Source organism: Rhinichthys klamathensis, unplaced genomic scaffold (assembly GCF_029890125.1).
Source record: "Rhinichthys klamathensis goyatoka isolate OS25496 unplaced genomic scaffold, OSU_Roscu_1.1 h1tg000768l_1, whole genome shotgun sequence".
In the NCBI taxonomy this organism is placed as follows: domain Eukaryota; kingdom Metazoa; phylum Chordata; class Actinopteri; order Cypriniformes; family Leuciscidae; genus Rhinichthys; species Rhinichthys klamathensis.
Window position 1 is genome coordinate 215001 of NW_026607168.1, and position 15617 is coordinate 230617.

The window sequence follows — 15617 nt, forward strand, 5'->3', positions numbered from 1 at the left end:
TAAACATATAAATGGACTTAGACTTATATACTTTATATATATAGTTGTTTAAATTCATTTATAAGTTTCTATAATTTCTTATATTTACAAATTTTATAGGTGGCGTTTTAAACAGATTATTTATAGAAATATCTTCTAATAATTCTGGAAATTCTCCATATACTGTGTGTATAAGCATGTTTATACTGTAAAATAAATACAATAGTACTAACAACTATGCTAGAAGCTGTTACATTTTTTGACAAAATTTATTCCATTTTAATTCTACTTACTGAAATCTTTACTAGCTAAATTTAAATTTAGAAATGTATTGCAATGATGTTTGAGTTTTTGATGTTTAATATTAAATGAGATATTTTCATTTAAAAAAAATGATGTACAATATACGTAATATTGTAGTGCCGCTCTGTTTCATGCTGTAGGATCGGTGGCTCTATTCCCATTGTGTTCTCATATTACTCTGAGTTTCTGGCTCAAGAGAAGCGTGGTGAGCACTTGAGCTGGCTCTGCATGTTCTGGATGATTGGAGGCATCTACGCTGCTGCCATGGCCTGGGCCATCATTCCCCACTACGGTAACTAGCACTCTTAAATCGTTGGGGTGGTGTACTGTAGCTTAATGGTTAATTGATCTCAGCTGGTGGCTGAAAGGTTGTAGATCCATTAACTCGAGACTGTGCCCTTGTGCAAGACACTTAACCTCAGCTTACTCCAGAGGGGACTCAACCGGTAACTTAAGATGGAGATGTCACAGAAAGTAAATCCACTAATTATCGTGTCGTGTGGTGGTCAATAAAGATTTTAGGGATGTATGAACAATCCAGAGGTTATAGAAGTTATAAATCTCATCAATTTCTCTTCAGAAGTAGGTCATGATTTTAAATGCCTAGTTGCCATGAATACTTACCAGAAATGCCACAAAAAAAAACAAAAACAAAATTGGTGGAGAAACAATTTTCACTCATGATTTGTTAGTAAATTTCACAATTTCAAACAAACGCCATGTAACACACTGGGCCTTATCTTGCACCCGGCGCAAATGACTTTGTACACTGACGCATGTATCATTCCTATTTTGCACCCGCGCAAAGCGGGCTTTTCCCTCCACAGACGCACGTCGGTAAACTAGGAAATGAACTTGCGCTCCCTGGGCGGGTCGGCGCAAAAAGGAGGCGTGTTTCGGCGCAAACATTCCCTAGTGCTATTTTGCAGTTCCAGAAAACAATTCCGCCACTGACCAGAAAAAACCTAGTCTAAAGTCAGTGGCGCGTTGCGCGTTGTTCATAATGCTATTTTAAGCGCGCATGGCCATAATGTAGCGGGTGCACAACGCGCATACACTTTGATTCTCTCATCAACACAGATGCAGCAGTTTTTATTTTTGCAAATCATACATTATAACAAGGAAAAATATTAACACATGAGGGAAATCATTGTGGTGTCCATGAAGATGTAAAATAATGTAGGCCTAAATCTAGCTTACACATTTACCCAAATTTTTCAGGCTAATTGTAGTAATGACGGATCAGACCTGCCCAATAGTGGCAAGACACATATGTATGTAAGGACATCTGACAAATTAGTTTGTCCGTCAAGAACCAAAAAAAAAAAAAAAAAACTCCCATCCCCATACAACGTCACTTCTCTGTCTTTCACTGCCCTGACAAGAACGTCGGTCTCCTCGGCTGTGAACCGCTCCTGGCGCGCGCCTGGTAAATCCCCCATAATAATAGCAATCCGCCATGCAACATGCGCACCTGCTCTTAAAGGGTATGTTGGATGACGCTCTGATTGGTTTATTTCCCGTTACGCCCAAACCACACCTATGAATAATGAAGCTATTTCAGACCAACCCCTTTTAAACTTGCGTCGGGCGCAAGAGTCATTTATCCCGCCGGTAAAATAGCAACAGCGCCCAAGACCCGCCCACAAAGTTACTTGCGCTTTGCGCTTGATACTTGCGTTTCAGATCGTTAAAATAGGGCCCATTGAATGAAACGTGACATTTTGAAGGAAATTATTAGCATGTGGACGTTTGTTGTGTATAAACCCTATTGACACTTTTTGCTTATTTAAAGACAGATATACCGTAGTTTGTTCAGTAAACCACTGTTTGAAAAAAAAAATCGTGACTTCAAAACCAAGTTACGTACCGAACCTTCCGAACATCATTTTTATGAACCGTTACACCCCATATGAAATAGTTTTATTGTAAAACTAACTCAAGTCTTTGTTTTATTAAAAACTTTGAAAAAGTATTTTTTTTACAGTGCATCTCAATTGTGCTTTTTTGTCATAAACGTTTCATAATTAAGCCTAAACATTGTAACAACTAATATGGCTTGATGCACAAACTGTGCCAGGGTTAGCTTGGGTCATGATTATTAATTATAGTATATGTAAATATTAATAATTGGCTATTTTGTACAGCAGCAGCATGTCTTAACTTGCTCACAGCAGTGTGTTGTCTATGTATTGGCAGTAGCAAGTCCCGTACTTGTCAAACACTCCAAGTTTTCATGACAGAAAGTAGTTCACTAATATATGGCCTTTTCTTTAAACCAGGCTGGAGCTTCCAGATGGGATCAGCCTACCAGTTTCATAGCTGGCGAGTGTTTGTGCTGGTGTGTGCGTTTCCCGCCGTCGCTGCTATCGCTGCGCTGACCACCATGCCAGAGAGCCCACGCTTCTTCTTGGAGGTTAGTGACGTCCCACATCTTGGCTTTGACCAGTGTTTTTTGGTTAATTCTGTAGGTAAAACTTGCAGAATGAGCTACTAATCAAAGATGACTTTAATGCATTGTGTGTGTTTTACCAGAACGGGAAACATGATGAAGCTTGGATGATTCTGAAGCAGGTCCATGACACCAACATGAGGGCTAAGGGATACCCGGAGAGGGTTTTCTCTGTGAGTACAGCCAGAGTCATCCCTCATTCCTTCAAAAAGAACGATAACATTAGGACAGAAGTGATTTGTGGGAATTTTATTTTCTCAATATGAATTGGAAATTAATCATGCAGTCACGCTAATAGGTTTCCATTAAATGGCCGAGCTGGGAGTCAAAATGGCTTTCATGCACGTTTAATCAAGGTCAATAAAGTTATTATTTACATGTAAATTATGCAAACATGTTTCATGTGATATTTTGGGATATTTATTATAGTTTCATATTTCACAATAATTAGCATTGTAAATCTTAATCATATTACTTAATTAGACTCTGCTCACCTCTCACTGACAAGTAGTTTTATAGAAATATCCTGGGCAAAAGAATGGGCCAAGCAAAAAATGGCAGAGGTCTTTTATTGGTCTAACCATTTTGTTTACAAATCACTGGTCAGAAAATTAGCAAGAATTGCACAAATACTATTGATAAAGTAATTTAGCACAGAATATCCTTCCATAACTTGCCAGACAGCTTTTTACAGAAGGAAGAGTCAGTGCTGTTCCACTCAATGTTGATGGCTTCAAACAGTTCATGAGTAGTTGAAAAATGTTTCCCAGTTCATTTGAGTTTAATGAGAGACCAGATATTCACTATAGGGTTCAAACCTGGACTCGGACCAGCTCAGAGTTGTTCTCAGGCCACTTCTTGGTTGTCTTTGCAATTTGGGCAGGAGCATTGTCTTGCTGAACAATAATTATTTTCCCGCATTTGTGGGAAGCAAGCCATTCTGCAATATTCTCCTCTACTCCAAAGCATTAAATGACTTTTCACAGTGAAGCATCTCACCAACACCAGCAGCTAAAAGGCTCCCCACACAATGACACTCTTCCTCCATGCTTTACAGTGGAAGAGATGCATTTATTATTATATTTCTCAGCAGATTTTCAAAGACACTGCTCTGGAGCATCACCACGGAACTCGTGTTTCATTGTGATTCATCACTCAACACACAACCCATATTCTGCCAAAGATTTCATTCAGTCTTTATTTTCTGAGACAGTTTTTGAGAAATGCATTTGCTTACATTTCGCAAATTTCCTGACCAATTATTTGTGGTTAAGACAATTAAAAGTATAAGTGTTAGCCATTTTTGCCCTGGAGTGTGTATATATAGGCAATTGAATTTCTATCAATTAACCACACAAACCTATCAGTAAAGTATCAAGGCACTTTTTCAAGCATGCTGTGAAATCCCCAGGTCACCACCATTAAGACGGTGAAACAGATGGATGAGTTGGTTGACATGGGTGGAGAGGCCACAGCCTGGCACCAGCGCTGGAGGATCAAGCTGACCAACCTCTTCCACCAGGTAGAGTACGACAAACACAGACAAAGTCGTGAAAAAGACTACCACTATACGAAACTGTAGTTTGAAATGGTCCACAGGGGACCTATTCTACACTTTTGTACCATTTTATTTTATATCAGTCAAGGTTTCTTGCACCAAAAAGTCATTTCATTGTACATAAGCATTTTTAACCCTTTGTACACTACCGTTTTAATGAAATTCATATTTGTATTCCTCAAGGATGCATTAAATTGATCAAAAGTGGCAGTAAAGACATTCATAATGTTACAAAATATTTCTATTTCAAATAAATCCTGTTCTTTTGAATTCTGAAGAAAATGTATCCACAATGTTTCCACAAAAATATTAAGCAGCCCCAGGGATATTATTGTTAACCAAATCTAAAACTATTAAAAACATTTTAATTGAAATAACTGTAAAATAAAATAAAATATTAGATGAAAAACTTTAAAAATTACTAACTGGAAATAAATAAAAACTAAAACTGAACTAATAATAAAACCAACAAAATAATGAATTAATTAAATAAATAAAATTAAACGTAAATAGTATTATTTGAAAAGAACAACAAAACTAATAAAAATGACAAATACCGAACAGGCATTGATATATAAATGTGGATAGTCATATATCAACATGCTTATGTAATTATGATGTTGTTACTGTGGCGATTCTGGTTGACACACATTTGCAGCTTAGTTTCCATAAATAGTAAATGTTGAAGTGTGTCTACATAGAGCGAGAAAAATATGTGTAGGATTTACTTGTTTATAAACAATATTCATTAATATAAATTGCTAGTAAATTTCACAAATAATTACAAAGAAAAGGCAAGTAACACATCGGATTAAACATGACATTTTGAAGTAGAAAGACTGAAATAGTATTTTCTTGTGAAACATACTCCAATGTATTTTGTTGATACATTATTGGAGTATATTTTTTTTATGTTGGGTTCTCAGGTGTGGAGCAACTTCTTGACGGTGTTTAATCCAGAGTACCGGAGGATCACCTACATGATGATGGCCGTGTGGTTTTCCATGTCCTTCAGGTGAACTACACCGAACTTTTCCAGACCATCTAATGATTTGTCCATCTGCATTGTTTCATGGCTTGTTGCTCTCTGCCTCCAGCTACTACGGGTTGACCGTTTGGTTCCCTGACATGATCAAATACCTGCAGAAACAAGAGTACTCCTCACGCACAAAGGTCTTCATCAAAGAGAAAGTGGAGCATGTGACCTTTAACTTCACCCTGGAGAACCAGATCCACCGGAATGGAGAGTACTTCAACAACAAGTACGAGCTGCTCACAGGCAGTATGCCAAACATATTTCAGTAAATAGAGCTGACCTTTCTATGAAAGGTGAAATGTGTGGTGACATTCCGCTTGGAATATTCCAGATCAAATGCAATTTAAGTGTGATAGAATGGCTTAACAACCTTGAGTGTCTTTTAAACATGCATTCTGTTTTTTTTTGGAAGAATGCAACTTGGATGGTGAAAATAATAGTAAAAGAAATATTTAAATGTCTCACGCAATATTATCTCTGTTCCAAGTCAGCTGACTAAAACATCATATACTGAATGTGAAGACGACTTCTTTTGGGCCAAAATATAAAGCATCATTTGCAGTGTCATATGCAGATTTATATACTATTATTGTTTTAATTAATATGTAAGGAATAATTGACGACGGGCCATTGAATTATTAGAAAAACAATGCACACCCGAGGTGTAACATTACCACCTCGGGTGTGCGCTATTTTTCTAATAATTCAACAGCCCGGAGTCAATTATTCTGCTTATGCTACGGTTACCAAACCTCAAAACATTGTTCAGATGATGTATTTCAAGACGTTTGTCCAGTTTTTGCCCTTAAAACGCTCTTCTGTGTAGGACTGATTTTTTATCCATCTAATACCAAGAATTGCTAATTCAAAAACGTCACTTCAGTGCTAGTAACGGAGGCTTGAGCCATTGCTAGCAGACTGATGCAGTTATTAGAGAGAGAGAGAGCGTGTATGAATCACCCGAGTCTGTGCGTCTCTCAACAGTATTCGGCAGTATTCAAGACCTGCCTGGATCTACTTTAGCCGTGCGTTTCCCTGAAAATAATTGCACACCTTAGAACGCTCATCAACCAATCAGATTCAAGCATTAAACAGCCCCGTAGTATAATTCATGTTTATTGCATTACTTTAGTGTCAAGTGTGTTACCATGATTGTGTTTAGTATTTGTATGAATGACACCTTTTATATATTAGTATTTACCTTCTGTGATGAGCTTTGATTCATGTGACTTTCTCATCACCATCTGTTTTTGGTGGTTGTCAGTATATTACAAAGGTACAAAGCAGATATTAGAATAGGTTGGTTATATTAACATTATATCAGTTAATGAAATATGTTTTTTTTTTTTTTTTCTGTAATTTGCTGAATCTGTAAAACGTAAAATGTTATTACCATATTTTTTATGGTACATTTCTGGCAATCACAGCTGCCTTTTTTATTTGGAGCACTTTGTGAAAGCTAAATGAAATCTGAATACCGCTAAGCAATACAAATGTCTGGTCACACTTTAGATCAGGGTCCAATTCTCACTCTCACTCCAACTACGACTTTTGCCTCAAACTCCTAATTACTGCTTTATATTAGTTTGTAAGGTGGTTGTTAAGTTTAGGTGTTGAGTAGGATTAAGTGATGTAGAATGTGTTTATTAGTGATTTATAAGTACTAATAAACAAGACCATGGGGTGGTGATGGCGCAGTGGATAAGACACATGCCTTTGGTGTGAGAGACCCGGGTTCGAATCCACTGTGAGACACCAATGTGTCCCTGAGCAAGACACTTAACCCCTAGTTGCTCCAGAGGCGTGCGACCTCTGACATATATAGCAATTGTAAGTCGCTTTGGATAAAAGCGTCAGCTAAATGAATAAATGTAAATGTAAACAGCCAAAATCCCAGTAATATGCATGCTAATAAGCAACTAGTTAATAGTAAAAATCGGACCCTAAACTAATGTGTTACCAAATTTCTTAGTGGATCTTTTCTCTTTGCTATTAAAGGTTCTTGAATCTGAAGATGAAGTCTATGGTATTTGAAGACTCCATGTTTGAGGAATGCTACTTTGAGGATATCACGTCAAGCAACACCTTCTTCAGAAACTGCACCTTTATCTCCACCCTTTTCTACAACACCGGTGAGAAGACCACAGATTTCACCCTCCTGGCTATAAACAAATATAGCACTGCCGTTGAATGTTTTTGAATGTGATCGACACATTCAGACGTATACAATTATTTGGATTCAAGCCGTAGGCATTCAAAACTATGATCCTTTATAAGAAGACACTCATGTGACATGTTTTGCTACGGTTAAAATGGCCTCAGGTTTTAGAGCTATTGAACGCATTTCAGGTATCCTAGCAACACCAGCTCAGATTCTTCCTCTGCCTGTCTGTGAGGGAATGACAATCTGCTTTTCCTGAATCAGTCGTACTGGGCGTTTAGGATCGTTTCTCTGAGCAGCTTGCAGATGAATGATGAAACTTAAAAACAAAAGCTTTGAGTCTGTTCTAAAATCTAGTAATCTGCCTACCTAGACAGCATTTTAACTTTCACATTCATGCAGACACTTTTGCTTAAAGCAATTTTCATTGCATTTGAGGTGTATTTTATCAGTCCATGCATTCCCTGACATGCATCGTTTTGCTGTTCCAAAAGGTAGGCAAATCCCAGAATGTATTGCAAAGCGCTTAATGAACACATTCATTCAATATGGCAATGAAGTGAGAGACTACGTCCTGGTTTCACAGACAGGGCTTGGATTAAGCCAGGATTAGGCCTTAGTTAAATAAGGATACTTAAGTAGTTTTTATATACATGCCTTAGAAAAACCCATTACTGGTGTGCATATTTTAAGATATGTCAGTGCAAGTTGCTTTCAGTTAAGACAGCTCAAACATGCATTTTAGTCTGTGACTAGACTTAAAGGGATAGTTCACCCAAAAATGAAAATTAGCCCATGATTTACTCACCCTCAAGCCATCCTAGGTGTATATGACATTCTTCTTTCAGACGAATACAATCGGAGTTATAAAAATGTCCTGGCTCTTCCAAGCTTTATAATGGCAGTGAATGGCTGTTTCTGTTTTGTCCATAAAAGTGCATCTATCCATCATAAAAGTGCTCCACACGGCTCCGGGTGTTAATAAAGGCCTTCTGAATCGAAGCGATGCGTTTGTGTAAGAAAAATATTTTTATTTATAATATGGATAGATGCACTTTTATGGACATTATGGGTATGTGACTCCCTCGTCTACTTGTGATCCGATCGACCAAAACGTATCTTAATACCAGATGTAAACAGGGCCAGAAATGCTGTTGTCTTCTATATGGGATGATTTTAGTATCAAAATGATTAACACGTGCAAGCACACTTATCAATGAACTTGATACATGTTGCAGAAATGTTTTATCCATGCCTTTCAACTTGTGTGTGCAAAATTCAAAATTGAATGAATGTGAAGCAATTTGTACAAATAGAGACATTTTTGTGAATACAAATGTTTTCCTTTGTATTAGTGTATCATAATTTGCACATGCAACACAGAAGACGTGCATGTGTGGATCAGGTGACGCGCGTGCATTCATTGACTCGATTCATTGAGTCGATCCTATTTGATTCATTTGGATTTTGAGACTTTCATTTCGCGGGTTTCGCCTTGCACGATCCACACACAGCTGTCTGAGAAAAGCTGCTACCACTAGATGGCAGTATTCTGCTAAAACAGACAACGGCAGCATAATCAAGCGTTCTTCCGCATTTAAGACGCTTAATGAGAGTGATATTGAAGCACCAAATTTAGTACACAATAATATAGGCCTACCCTATTAATAAAGCATACTTTATAGAGGTAAACAGATAACATCAGATTATGAACAACACCCATAGAAAACCGTTAGTTGCATGTTCAATAGCCTACGGTATATTGGCAACTGAGTTTAAATATCACCGTCTTACTGCATTGACGTTAAGCTTTTTCTTTATAATATGCTCTATGGGAGGAAAACTATATAGCCTACAGACAAGAGACTACATGAACGCAACGCACGGCGTTTCAAGTTAATACAATTTTCCTTCCTGTTGAAAAAAAGGTGAAATTTCGCAGTTGCGTTCATATTATATGCTTATTTTTATCTGACTACACATTGTGTACATAGTATACAAGCAGGAATTTGAAAATGTCTGTTTTTAAATATTAAAGACGATTTTCGCAGTAGGCTACATTTGTTTTCCCTTGACCCTTAAGCCATAGGCTATAGTCTTACTATAGCACGATGAGTTTTAACAATATGCAACCATTGTATATCGACATGAAATATTAATTGAAAATCAACTGGCGTAGCGGGCCTGTAGCTGCATATTTCTACATGAGAATGCTTTGACGCGCTAACCACAGCTCATGATGCACAAGGGAACGTCTGCCAATTCCACTAACTGCGTTAAAACCACTGATCTATAATGTCATTCTATATAGATCAGTGGTTAAAACGTATAATTTGTTTTAATTCAAATTACTTTTTAAATTTAATAACAGACATTTTCAAATTCCAAAGCTCGTAGAAGGTTTCTGTAAGACTGACTTACAAGTAAAATTTGGACAATACTTCCCTTCATGTAGCCTGTATTCTGCAGAAAAATACTGTAATTCACCAAAAGGGTTTTTTCATGTTCAAAATGGTTGTAGTATGTTCAGTGACTAGACTGGCTTACTACAGGTGAAATTGCCCCAATAACTCCCTTCATGTAGCCTATTTAGTAAACAATTATTATTTTATAAAAAAATTACTGTAATTAACCAAACGGGTTTTTGGTGACTTACTACAAGTGAATAATGTAAAATTTCACCTGACTTGTCACTAGGAACGTACTACAACCTTTGGAACATGAATAGAAAAACAATTTACAGTAAATTAAAAAATTGTAGGCTACTGTTCAATCGAGATATTGGCTGGACATAGTACAGTAACAGTAGGCTAAGTCAGTCTGCCCACTAGACTTCCAAGGTTATAATATAACCTTGGAAATATGTTCATTTGAATGAATGACTGGACGTTTATATTTTTTTGACTGTGAGTGGAGTTTGCAGATGGTCCCTTTATAAAATGAGGCGAATATCAAACCTAAAACTTACTTCACTGCACTCTCGGACCGGTTGCTCTCCCATTCACATGCAAAGTTAAACGCAACTGCAGAATTTTTATTTCATGTTAAGCTTTTTCTTTTTAACAGGCTCGGGAAGGAAATGTTATTAACTTGAAACGCCGTACATTGCGTTCATGTAGTCTCTTGTCTGTAGGCTATATAGTTTTCCTCCCATAGAGCATATTATAAAGAAAAAGCTTAACGTCAATGCAGTAAGACGGTGATATTTAAACTCAGTAGCCAATACACCTTACTGAACATGCAACGCGCGATTGCACGTTAAGCGTTTTATAATGGTTTTCTATGGGTGTTGTTCATAATCTGACGTAATGTTTGCCTCTATAAAGTATGCTTTATTAATAGGGTAGGCCTATATTATTGTGTACTAAATTTGGTGCTTCAATATCACTCTCTCATTAAGCGTCTTAAATGCGGAAGAACGCTTGATTATGCTGCCGTTGTCTGTTTTAGCAGAATACTGCCATCTAGTGGTAGCAGCTTTTCTCAGACAGCTGTGTGTGGATCGTGCAAGGCGAAACCCGCGAAATGAAAGTCTCAAAATCCAAATGAATCAAATAGGATCGACTCAATGAATCGAGTCAATGAATGCACGCGCGTCACCTGATCCACACATGCACGTCTTCTGTGTTGCATGTGCAAATTATGATACACTAATACAAAGGAAAACATTTGTATTCACAAAAATGTCTCTATTTGTACAAATTGCTTCACATTCATTCAATTTTGAATTTTGCACACACAAGTTGAAAGGCATGGATAAAACATTTCTGCAACATGTATCAAGTTCATTGATAAGTGTGCTTGCACGTGTTAATCATTTTGATACTAAAATCATCCCATACTTCTAAGCCTTCGAAGTAGCTCAATGGTTTAGAACACATGCATAGAGATGTCATACATCTACTGATTCTTATAGTGGTCTGACCTAGAAGCGTTTACGTAAACTGCTGTGGAGGAATAGCTGCTGTGTTGGTTAACAAGAGCCCTCATCTGTTTTTAGACCTGTTCAAGTACCGGCTGATCAACAGCAAACTCATCAACAGCACCTTTCTGCATAACAAAGAGGGTTGTATGCTGGATTTCAGCGATGAGAACAACGCCTACATGATCTATTTCGTCAGCTTCCTTGGCACACTTGCTGTCCTGCCTGGGAACATTGTGTCTGCTTTGCTTATGGACAAGATCGGACGTCTAAGAATGCTGGGTAAAAAAAAATAAAAACCAAGTTGCATCAGAGCTGAACACATTTTAGAGCTTTGAAAATGAGGCAATTTAACTTTAACTTGTTCTCACTCTCCTCTGGTGCAGCGGGCTCCAGTGTGATTTCCTGCGTCAGCTGCTTCTTCCTGTCATTTGGAAACAGCGAATCCGCTATGATTGCCTTGCTCTGTCTATTTGGGGGCATCAGCATTGCATCATGGAATGCCCTGGATGTACTAACGGTGGAGCTGTACCCCTCGGACAAGAGGTGGGCCAAGTTCATATTTCTGTGATTACTGCATCTACCACAATTGCCACTTTTCTCTCTGCATTGTATTAATACAATGACCTCAGTAAGTATTTGGACACTTGCATTTTACGCCACACTTTAAAATGAATAATTGTCATGGAATTAGATAAAAACACGATTCTCTTCTCCTTTAATATATATATTTTTTATTATACTAAATGAAAATGATTAGAAACATTAATAGATCAAACATATGTCAGCAATTTTGTGCTGCATTGCCACTGCAGTGCAGATCAAATACATTATAATTTAGGGGATATCTAAAAATTCTCAGTCAAAATGAATGAAGTGTCAGTGGTTCTGCCACAGAGTCCTTATGCATTATTTCTAAGAAAATATGTTGACAGTGCCTGCTCAATAAATGCGTGCTCTTTAGCACCTCTAAGAGGACATTTACTGAACAAACATTTGATTTCAGAAATGTTTTGAGATTGATAGATAGATGATCGGTTGATTGATTTGATCGATCATTGATTGATTGATTGGTTGATTGATTGATTGACAGACAGACAGATCATCCCCAAATGGTAGTGTGGATACTATATAGATAGATAGAAGGATGAACGCATAGATGGATAGATTTAATATATTGGATCCATCATTTTCTTTCTAATAGACCGCAAGTGGTAAAAGTTGTGTGATGAAACACCATAAAGTGTTAAATGTGTATACTTACGAGTAATAATTTCTTAACACCTTGAGTGATTAAAATGAAACACTAACACAGTGTTTGAAAAATAAACACTTTTGTCAGTGTTGTTTTAACACTAGCAAAGATGGACCTGTATGTTCACCCGGAAAGTGATAATTTTAACACCCATGGTGACAAATCTCCCGACATATTTTTGCTGTGTGGACAGTTCATTATCACCAACCATTGTTCTTAATACCAGCGCCCCCCAGGGGTGCGTACTTAGCCCATTTCTTTATATTCTATACACAAATGACTGTCAGAGTCCATTTACCACTACTCATTACTTTAAATATGCAGATGATACAGCCATTCTTGATCTGCTTAATAAGGACAATGACTCTTTTTTGGACTATCAACGTTCTATAGCACATTTTAGTATGTGGTTTGAGGATGACTTTCTGCACCTCAATATTTCAAAGACTTAGGAACTGGTCTTTAGCTCCCCAAAAACCCAGATTCATGCTTCTAGCATTACCATTAACGGAGAGATAGTTGAAAGGGTAGAGCATTTCAAATATTTAGGCATTACTTTGGATCAAAATCTCAACTTCAACCACCACACTCCAGGGGTTTACAAGTGCTGTCAACACAGACTGACAGCTGTTCGTAAACTTAGACACTTGTCTGTTCAGCCTCGTCTTCTTCTTCTTTTCTATCGCAGTATTATTGAGCCAGTCCTTACTTATGGTGCCATTTGGGTTTTTTTTCATATGCTAACAGTTACCAACAAGAACAAATTCTTAAAGATAACTTATTTAGCAAGTAAAATTATTGGTATCCTTACCCTTAATTTACCACCCACTCTATACATATTTTATCCCCCTGCCCTCTGGTCTTAGGTATAGGTTACTGATGTGTAGAAAGGCCAGGTATAGTAAGAGTTTTGTTCCTGTATCTATACGAGCCCTAAAGACATAGGAAATTGGCCATTGATACGTCACTTATGCTCTCTTTGTTGTTGTTGTTGTTTTTTTTTTTTTTTGATGTCAGTAACTAGTTTTGATTGTATTATGTGATAATTTAACATGTTATTTGTGTTTGTGTTATGTACGCATCTACGGTGGAAACAAATTTCCTCTCAAGGACAAAAAAAAAATCTATCTGATAGACAGATCCAATCGATGTCATTTAATATTTTTCTCCCTTTTTTCAGAACTACAGCCTTCGGGTTTCTGAACGCCTTGTGTAAGTTAGCAGCAGTCCTGGGCATCAGCATCTTCCAGTCGTTCGTGGGCATCACTAAAGCGGTGCCCATCCTCTTCGCGTCGGGGGCTTTGGCGGTCGGAAGCTTCTTGGCTCTCAAGCTCCCCGAGACTCGCGGTCAGGTGCTTCAATAGTGCGGTATTCCAGCCAGCGGTTGGCAGCGTTTGAGTAGGGAATGCCCGACTTTGTCGCCCCCAAACCCCAAACCCAGTCCGTGAGTGAGCAATGCTGGAAGCAGCCAAAACAAACCCCACATTTACAGATATCTTCATTCCTCCAATATGTGCAATTGCATTATTTCATTTTAATTTCATTTCATTCAAATCCACATGTATAAATATGTTCCCTGCTGATATCTCATTGTCTCACAGGAATATTGTGCGTGTGTGTGTGTGTGTGTGTGTGTGTAGAAAAACTGCCATGTTAAACACATTCCAGATTTGCGTTATGGTACGAATGTGAAATTTAACATGTTCATTTTGACTTTCCCTTTAATCTTCATCCAAGCCATCATGCGGTTTGAAAACCATCACTGAGGACCCGTGAAATCAGTAGATAGATATATTTGAATGGACAGTGTTGATCTAGTGGTGCTGGTGATGGTTATTGTTGTTGCTTTACTCTAGTCCTTTGTGTCCCGAGAAGTGTGTGATGCCGCAACTGTCTGCTATATGGGCTCAAGCACTCCTCACTTTTTAGATGTTTTACAGCATAAATGCTAACATTACATAACTATAGACAGTGTATCATTGGTTCACTCATTTTTTGTTGTACTCCATCTGACGAATTCGGTTGTTCTTTCAAAATGTCTGATATTGACAGTGTTGTGCATGCAATGAAGCGCGACATATGCTTGAAGATGGTAAACATAACTGATGACAGTGCTCTGTATTACTCTACTCTACCCATGATTCTTTGGACATGATGTCAAATATGAGAGTGACATGACAGGTTGTCATTAGTATGGTTTAGTAAGCCATTATTAATATTTTCCAGAGCAGTTTCAGTTGCGTCCCTTTTGAATGTGCGCAAACATTGAGACGAACCTTACATTCGCCCTGTTCTCATTAAAAAAATCCATTGAACACGTGAAAAAACGGAAAAAAATAAAAATGAAGCACAAAGTGATTTGATTAAAAACAATAGGTTTATTTTGATGATTATGTAAATTATGTATTGAATATAAATATATACAAATTAGCTGTAATTCAAGTCTGTCTGTTTGAACACTCAAACTATTATTAAATATACAAACATATATATATATAAGAAAAATATTTACATGTTCAGATGTTGAACTAGTATCAACATAATGTCTTAGATAGATTCCATTTGATGTATGTATATACAGGTTTTCTGTTCATTATGGAATTTAATTTTTTTTATCAAAGCAAATATATAAAAAAAAATGTCTGAATAAGTCCACAGATTTGCAGCACACACAAACGCCCTCCTTCATGTTTTCTCTTGTGTTCTTGTAAAGAAACAGAGGTATCCGTCTGTATGTGGGTGTGTGTGTGTAAAGTATGGAAGTACGTGTGCTTGCATGTGAAATGTTGAGTGTTCTCTGAATATTTGTATTTATTTATATAACTGTTTATGAGAGTTTGATTTTATAGTATTTTTTACTTTGAGTATCTGTAGAAGCAGATGTAGTGCCACATGCAGGGTGATTTTTTTTGCTGTATCATTGTTGACCTGATGTTCAATTTTTGGTGACT

The 15617-nt window shown here is 37.3% G+C and overlaps 1 protein-coding gene across 1 annotated transcript in view; it reads left to right on the forward strand.

Moving 5' to 3' along the window:
- Positions 1-14292, forward strand: part of sv2a (synaptic vesicle glycoprotein 2A) — a 37811-nt gene extending 23519 nt beyond the window's left edge. Inside the window, exons 4-13 of the mRNA XM_056242996.1 lie at positions 423-574; positions 2565-2698; positions 2818-2907; positions 4146-4256; positions 5219-5307; positions 5390-5554; positions 7327-7460; positions 11490-11693; positions 11798-11957; positions 13847-14292. Of these exons, the coding sequence (XP_056098971.1) occupies positions 423-574; positions 2565-2698; positions 2818-2907; positions 4146-4256; positions 5219-5307; positions 5390-5554; positions 7327-7460; positions 11490-11693; positions 11798-11957; positions 13847-14030 (1423 nt within the window). The 3' untranslated portion in view covers positions 14031-14292. The remainder of the gene's footprint in view (positions 1-422; positions 575-2564; positions 2699-2817; positions 2908-4145; positions 4257-5218; positions 5308-5389; positions 5555-7326; positions 7461-11489; positions 11694-11797; positions 11958-13846) is intronic.
- The last annotated feature ends 1325 nt before the right edge of the window (positions 14293-15617 follow it).